This window comes from Chiloscyllium plagiosum, chromosome 4 (assembly GCF_004010195.1).
Source record: "Chiloscyllium plagiosum isolate BGI_BamShark_2017 chromosome 4, ASM401019v2, whole genome shotgun sequence".
Classification (NCBI taxonomy): domain Eukaryota; kingdom Metazoa; phylum Chordata; class Chondrichthyes; order Orectolobiformes; family Hemiscylliidae; genus Chiloscyllium; species Chiloscyllium plagiosum.
The window spans coordinates 134,908,075-134,916,671 of NC_057713.1; the positions used below are offsets into that span (position 1 = coordinate 134,908,075).

At 44.7% G+C, this 8,597-nt stretch overlaps 1 protein-coding gene across 2 annotated transcripts in view; it reads right to left on the minus strand.

The window, feature by feature from the left end:
- The window catches only part of LOC122549455 (sodium/potassium-transporting ATPase subunit beta-1-interacting protein 3-like), a 475,134-nt gene that overhangs the window by 205,469 nt on the left and 261,068 nt on the right, over positions 1-8,597 (minus strand). For both annotated transcript variants that reach the window (XM_043689300.1, XM_043689301.1), the window contains exon 3: positions 1,623-1,703. In XM_043689300.1, coding sequence (XP_043545235.1) covers positions 1,623-1,703 — 81 coding nt within the window. The remainder of the gene's footprint in view (positions 1-1,622; positions 1,704-8,597) is intronic.

The window sequence follows — 8,597 nt, forward strand, 5'->3', positions numbered from 1 at the left end:
GGACTCCCTCCCTCCTGCACCATCCCTGTAGCCACGCATTTAAGTGTTTTCTTTCCCTATTCCTCGAATCTCTATCACGTGGCACGGGTAACAAACCAGAGCCAACAACTCTGTTCGTTCTAACTCTGAGCTTCCAACCTAGCTCCCTGAAAGCCTGTCTAACATCCTCGGCACTCCTCCTACCTATGTCGTTGGTGCCAATGTGGACCACGACTTCGGGCTGCTCCCCCTCCCCCTCCAGGACCCGGAAAACACGATCGGAAAACACGGATAGTCAACATACTTTTGTGAAGGGTAGGTCGTGCCTCACAAACCTTTATTGAGTTCTTCAAGAAGGCGACCAAACCGGTTGATGAGGGTAAAACAGTTGATGTGGTGTATATGAATTTCAGCAAGGCATTTGATAAGGTTCCCCATGGATGCCTACTGCACAAAATACAGAGGCATGGGATTGAGGGTGATTTAGCAGTTTGGATCAGAAATTGGCTAGCTGAAAGAAGACAGAGGGTGGTGATTGAGGGGAAATATTCATCCTGGAGTTCAGTTACTCGTGGTGTACCACAAGGATCAGTTTTGGGGCCACTGCTTTTTGTCATTTTTATAAATGATCTGGATGAGGGCGTAGAAGGATGGGTTAGTAAATTTGCAGATGTCCCTAAGGTCAGTAGAGTTGTTGATAGTGCCAAAGGATGTTGTAGGTTATAGAGGGACATAAGTAAGCTGCATATCTGGGCTAAGCGGTGGCAAATGGCATTTAATGAAGAAAAGTGTGAGGTGATTTGCTTTAGAAGGAGCAACAGGAATGCAGAATACTTAGTGAATGGTAAGATACTTGGTAGTGTCAATGAGCAGAGAGATCATGATGTCCATGTACAACTTCAAAGCTGCCATCCAGGTTGATAGGGTTGTTAAGAAGGTATACAGTGTGTTAGCTTTTATCGGCAGAGGGATTGAGTTTCGGAGCCATGATGTCATGATGCAGTTGCACAAAACTCTGGTGTGGCCACATTTGGAGTATTGTGTACAGTTCTGGTCACTGCATTATAGGAAGAGTGTGGAAGCTTTGGAACAGGTTCAGAGGCAATTTACTAGGATGTCACAATTTCCAACTAATCAGCATTACGCTTGTGTACTCAAAAGTAACAATGTTAATTACTCAACACAAACAAGGGTTACCATGAACAGTGTATCTTAAGCAATCAGACAGTACCTGATGGACAATTACTGTTAGACAATTACTGCGTAGCCTGTCACTGGTGCCACAATGTTACCTCATTTTACATTCTAAAGCACCTTTTGTTCTCTTTGTTCAGGTTAAAATAAAGCTGGAAGATTAAGACTTTTTTGCAGTAAAGACTGAGGTAACTGAGAACAAACAGCAGATCCTCAGCTAACAGCAGAGTCAGGACAAGAGATACTGCTCTAGGCCTCAGGCAGTCGAAGCAGGATGTCCAGTAAAAATAAGCAACAGCAAGCAGCAAACAAATGAACCTGACTTCTCACTAAAGGGACGTGCTGACATTATGAGATGTGAATTTATCATTCACTCCAAAATTATTACAATCGAAAGAACTGTCCAGCTGCTCCTATACATGCTGTTTCTTTTAAAGGCTAATTCTTACCTTTGAGAGTCCTCCAACTTCCAAATAGAAACAGAAAATGAATACATTCCAGGCCACCCACAAGGCCGTCCAGATAGAATACTAGGTGCAGAAAGAAAACAGAAGAGTTACATTAGTTTAAAACACACACACAAGAAAATAAAAATCAAAATGAATGTATTTAGCTTCTCCCCCTCACCTACTCAACAATCACGTTGGCATCAACAAGTCAAGAATACAAACGTAACCCAATGTTTAGACTTTGCCAAGAACACCACAGTCCTAATTTATTTTAATGAAACTAAAAACTACAGATGCTGGAGATCTGAAACAAAAACAGAAACTGCTGGAGAAACTCAGGAGATCTGGCAGCATCTGTGGAGAGAGAAACAGAGTCCAGTGACCTTTCATCAGAATTGACTCCAGACTTGAAACATTAACTCTGTTTCTCTCCCAACAAATGTAACCACACATGCTGAGTTATTCCAGCAATTTCTCTCCTGATTTATTTATACTATGAAACTGTGTGAAATGTTAATGTCATCATTCATACTCAGATAAAGTGTAAGGAGGATGCTTAGACGTAAGAATTTTGGTGACATATTTCTGCTTACAGCTGTCACCTATCCTCAGAACTGACAAGTGGAGCACATTTAAATATGTCCATCATGTTTATATTGAGTATTATCTTTTCGGACAGTTAGGCTGCTCTGGCCAAAATGTCCAATGTGAACTATCTTGTGCTACAAGAGCCAGGCAATAAGGTATAACAATTATTTGATGTCCTGAGGTAACTTGTCCAAATGGTTATTTTTCACATGTGAAACTCGACACATTAACTTACTATGATATATGATTGAAGTTTAACTCCTAAATCTATGGACTAGGATTATGTTAGAGTTTAGAATCATAAATAGTCGAGAATGTATTGTTGGAAAAGCACAGCAGGTCAGGCAGCATCCAAGGAGCAGGAGAATCGACATTTTGGGCAGATGTCCTTCATCAGGAATATTGCTCCTGCGTCTTGGATGCAGCCTGACCTGCTGTACCTCTCCAGTACCACACTTTTCGACTCAAACCCACCCATTTCTGGTTTCAGTGTGCAACGGTCACTGACCAATCAATTCATGGGAGGCAGCTTGATTGTTTAAACATTAAAGTGAAGATTCCATTTTAACCACAGTTGGGTTTCCCTGATTTCAGGAAACTGGCCAGTTCGTTGGAGGTGAACTGGTTGAAGTAATGAAGAATGTGCTGTTACAGAGCTGCTAATGTGTGTCATAAATGTCCCAACAAGCTATTCAGTAAAACCTATACCCAGCCACAGCCTCATCTATTGTTAGCTCTCCCTGCCCATCCCACTGTTATGGACCTGGCCAGTACCCCCTCAAATTATTATTAGAAGGTAGCTTAGACGCTAAATTTTTCTTATTTTACAGGCAGATGTGAAGTGAATATTCCAGGTGTGATGCAGCTGGCCAAACCACTTAGCTTTAAGCAAAATAGAATTTATTCAAACACTACAGTTGAAAGACAAATAAAATAAAACTGCACTTAGAATAACTTAACTATTGGGAAACTTAACTGACCCCGTACAGCAACTTAATGAAGGAATTGTTCCAAGCCAGTAACATCCCATAAATACACCCCTTGGCTAAAAGGTAAATTGAAACTCAGATTGGTATAGGCAGGAGGAGCAACATCCAGCGAGATTTCAGAGAGAAAGTCAGTCAGGAATCATCTGCTGAAGCTTGTAACCTTCCTGGACTCCAGCATCCTGTGTCTGCTACAGCTTAACCAAACTAGAAAAACCTGAACTGGGAGAACTGGCTACTCCCCTGCCATTGTTAAACTAGGCCGTTCCTAGATCCCTCGGCACCTCTACTTTTATGTCCTCTCTTTAAAAAAAAACTCAAGGACAAAATAACCCGTTTAAGGTGACAGCAAGTTACACTACAATCACTTACCTCCCCCACCAATCATACCCAACATGTGGCATTCTTTAGCCAGCAGTAGACTTCCTGATCACCACCAAAATTGCACCCCAACCACAAGCGGACACCCTCCAACCATCACCAGTCCCCATGGGCCAGCACTGGACACATCAACTTCCAGTCCCTCCAGCTGACCACTATATCTGTCCCACCCCAAAGACCATCAAGGCAATCCCTGCAACCAACATCTCGGAATCAACATCCAAGTTACCTCCATCCCACAACTGGAATACCTGAATCCCTGCGACCCTTTCCTAGATTCCAGCCTCCTTCCCATCCATCCAGGGATGGGGTTGATCCCCAAGCCGATTAGGCACTACTCCTGCCTACCCATGGAGATGCTAGGAGCAGCATAAGACATACCTAAAAATGGGGTGACCACTAGGTGAAGTATAATGTTCCTGGGCTACTTGGATACCAGGCAGCAGGAGCAACATGTGATAGACACAGCAGCGTGTTATGGACCAGACCAAGCCCCCTCAAAATATTCAGAAGTTAGCCTTGACCCTAATGTATTATTATCTTAAAGATATATGTAAGGTGTCGCATTCCAGATGCAATTTGTTTGGTCAAACTACTGGATTTAAAGCAAAACACACTTTATCCATCTATGACAGTTAAAATACAACAGAAGAAAGAAAGAATTGGATTAATTTAACTCTACTTGGAAACTTAATAGAAGCAATGACATTCCAAAAACACACCCTTGGTAGAGGGAAACTTAGAAAACAGATTGTCTCACATGCTTCTCCACTATCAGGCAGAGAACCCCTAACATCCAGCTATAACCAAGAGAGGGGAAAGAAATAGCTTCCACTTCTTCCCAGATCCAGACAGCAAGCTGAAAGCTAATTCTAAACTCCCTGTTTTTGTTGGAGCTCCACCACACCCACTCAGGCTGCTTCTATTGTTCCAACTTTTTAAAGTTGTTATCTTCTTCAGACTGCTTGGAACCTGTCCCCCAATCTCTGTCTAAAAGAAACTCGGACAAAACACATCTCTTAAAGCCACAGCATCGATCCCATAGATAACAGCTAAGCAGTACTGTCATATCCAGCTATGAATGATGATGTATGATTAAACCACATACACAATGATGTCAAAGGACAGACAGTTAATATAAAAGACAAGACCCAGCATCAGTCAGAAGGGCCAAGAGGACAATCCATCTTGGCTTCCTCCTGAAAGTCCAAACATCACAATTCCTAGTCTTCAACTAACTCGATTCACTCCCTGTGATCTCAAGAAATGGATGAAGGCACTGGATGCAGCAAAGACACTAGGTCCTGGATAGCTCTCAGCAGTTTCAGTGAAAGTGTGTGCTCCATCAGCGGGTCAGAAAGAGGCTGTAGTGGTCAATACTGGTCAAGTTTTGTTGGGAACGAACGAGACTCGCGGTTGGTGTGTTGCCTCCCAGGTGCCAGGGTCCGTGATGTCTCAGATCATATCTTTGGGGTTCTGATGGGAGAGGGTGACCAGCCTCTAGTTGTTGTCCATGTAGGTACCAACGACACAGGTAGAAACAGGGATGGGGATGTAAGGCAGGATTTCAGGGAGCTAGGGTGGAAGCTGAGAGCTAGAACAAACAGAGTTGTTATCTCTGGTTTGTTACCCGCGCCACGTGATAGTGAGGCAAGGAACAGAGAGAGATATCAGCTGAACATGTGGCTGCAAGGATGGTGCAGGAGGGAGGGTTTCAGGTACATGGATAATTGGGGCTCATTCTGGGGAAGGTGGGACTTGTACAAACAGGACGGTCTTCACTTGAAACAGAGGGGTTCTAATATCCTTGGTAGGAAATTTGTTGGTGCTATTCAGATGGGTTTAAACTAGCTCAGCAGGGGGATGGGAATCTGAGGTGTAGTTGTGGTGCACAGGAGGATGAGAGTAGGAAGGACAGGGACAGGATTTCAGGGTCACAGGAATGTGCTGGCAGACAGCAAACTGGTTTGAAGTGTGTCTACTTCAATGCCAGGAGTATCCGAAATAAGGTAGGTGAGCTTGCAGCATGGATAGGTACCTGGGACTTCGATGTTGTGGCCATTTCGGAGACATGGATAGAGCAAGGTGAGGAATGGATGTTGCAGGCTCCAGGGTATAGATCTTTCATTAAGAACAGCCAAGGTGGTAAAAGAGGGAAAGGTGTGGCATTGTTAGTCAAGGATACTATAACCGTGGCTGAGAGAATTTTTGATGAGGACTTGTCTACTGAGGTAGTGTGGGCTGAAGTTAGAAACAGGAGAGGAGAGGTCACACTGCTGGGAGTTTTTTATAGGGCTCTGCAAAGTTCCAGGGAGGTGGAAGAGAGGATTAGCAAAATTATTCTGGGTAGGAGTGAAAGGAACATGGTGGTCAATATGGGGGACTTTAACCTCCCCAACATTGACTGGAAATGCTATAATTCTAGTACATTGGATGGATCAGTATTTGTCCAATGTGTACAGGAGGGTTTCCTGACACAGTATGTCGAAGGGCCGACAAGAGGGGAGACCACACTGGATCTGGTGCTTGGTAATGAACCAGGCCAGGTGTCTTATTTAGTTGTAGGTGAGCACTTTGGAGAGAGTGACCATAATTCAGTTACGTTTAGTTTAGCAATGGAAAGGGGTAGGTACATGCCACAGGTCAAGAGTTACCGATGGGGTAAGGGCAATTATAATGCGATTAGGCAAGAATTAGGATGCATAGAATGGGATAGCAAAATGCAGGGGATGCAGACAATGGAAATGTGGAGTTGGTTTAAGGAATAGATATTGCGTGTCCTTGATAGGTATGTCCCTGTCAGGCAGGAAGGAAGTGATAAGGTAAGGGAACTGTGGTTTACAACAGAAATTGCATCTCTTGTTAAGCAGAAGAAGGAGGCTTATGTGTTGATGAGGCAAGGTGGTTCAGATGAAGCGATGGAGAGTTACAGAGCAACTTGGATGGATTTAAAGAGAGAGTTAAGAAGAACAAAGAGAGGACACAAGCAGTCTTTAGCAAATAGAATAAAGGAGAACCCTAAAGCTTTCTATAGGTATGTGAGGAATAAAAGGATGACTAGGGTAGGAATAGGGCTAGTCAAAGACAAAAGTGGGAAGTTGAGTGTGGACCCTGTAGAGATCGGAGCAGTGCTAAACGAACATTTCTCATTGGTTTTCACTCAGGAAAAGGAGAATATTGTAGAGGAGAAGAATGAGGTACGAGATATTAGACTAGAAAAGATCGAGGTTAGTTATGAACAGGTCTTATCAATTCTAGAAGGAGTGAAAGTAGACAAGTCCCCTGGGCCGGATGGGATCTATCCGAGGATTCTCTGGGAAGCTAGGGTGGAGATAGCAGAGCCTTTGGCTTTGATACTTGAGTCATCATTGTCTACAGGTTTAGTACCAGAGGATTGGAAGATTGCAAATGTTGTGCCCTTGTTCAGGAAGGGCAGTAGAGATGACCCAGGTAATTATAGACCAGTGAGCCTTACTAGAACAAACAGCCCTATCAACCATTAAACCAAAAATCTGGGTCCGCTACGTAGCTGACACCTTTGTCATCACAAAACAAAACAAGATAGAAGAGACATATAACATCATCAACAATACCCTCACAGGCATAAAGTTCACCAAGGAGGAAGAAACTGACAACAAACTCACTGTTTCACCACCAACGGTCATTTGAGTGGGAGCAGCGGCCGAGTTGAGGTGAACCCGGGAGACTACAGCTAAGGTAAGAGTTTTTTTCAAAATTACTTACCTGTAGCGGGCAGCGGTGTTTTGTTTTCTCTCTCCTACACAGAAAGAGCGGGAGCAGCAGAGGAAGTGACGGCAAGCAGAGGGGCAGCCGGGAAGGAGAACTGTGAGTATAAATACTCACTGTTTCACCACCAACGGTCATTTGAGTGGGAGCAGCGGCCGAGTTGAGGTGAACCCGGGAGACTACAGCCATGGTAAGAGTTTTTTTCAAAATTACTTACCTGTAGCGGGCATCGGTGTTTTGTTTTCTCTCTCCTTCACAGAAAGAGCGGGAGCAGCAGAGGAAGTGACGGCAAGCAGAGGGGCAGCCGGGAAGGAGAACTGTGAGTATAAATACTCACTGTTTCACCACCAACGGTCATTTGAGTGGGAGCAGCGGCCGAGTTGAGGTGAACCCGGGAGACTACAGCTAAGGTAAGAGTTTTTTTCAAAATTACTTACCTGTAGCGGGCATCGGTGTTTTGTTTTCTCTCTCCTTCAAAGAAAGAGCGGGAGCAGCAGAGGGAAGTGACGAAGACCGGAGGGGCAGCCGGGTAGGTTTTTTTCCCTTTAAAAGCGTGCCGGAGAAGAACCCGAGGCACTACAGAGGTAGTGTCTCCCACCCGCCCTCCTCCTCTAATCTAAATAATAAGACCCGTTGTGATAAGTAGGTAAGTGCTGCATTTTGCTTGTTGTATTCTTTAGACCCAGTTTTTTTTTTAATAAAAGGTTACTTTCAGAGGGATGGCAGTGAAGGCAGTGCAATGTTCCTCCTGCAACATGTATGAGGTGAGGGATGCCATCGACGTCCCTGCCGATTACACTTGCAGGAAGTGCACCCATCTCCAGCTCCACCAAGACCGTGTTAGGGAACTGGAGCTGGAGTTGGATGAACTTAGGATCATTCGGGAGGCAGAGGGGGTCATAGATCAGAGTTACAGGGAAGTAGTAACTCCAAAGATGGCAGATAGATGGGTGACAGTGAGGGGGACTGGGAGGAAGCAGCCAGTGCAGGGACCCCCTGCGGCCGTTCCCCTCAAGAACAAGTATACCATTTTGGATACTTGGGGGGGGTACGACTTACCAGGGGTAAGTAACGGGGCTCAGGTCTCTGGCACGGAGCCTGTCCCCGTTACTCAGAAGGGAAGGGTGAAGAAGAGCAGAGCAGTAGTAATCGGGGACTCGCTAGTTCGGGGCACAGATAGGAGGTTTTGTGGGAACGAGAGAGACTCACGATTGGTATGTTGCCTCCCAGGTGCAAGGGTACGTGATGTCTCTGATCGTGTCTTCCGGGTCCT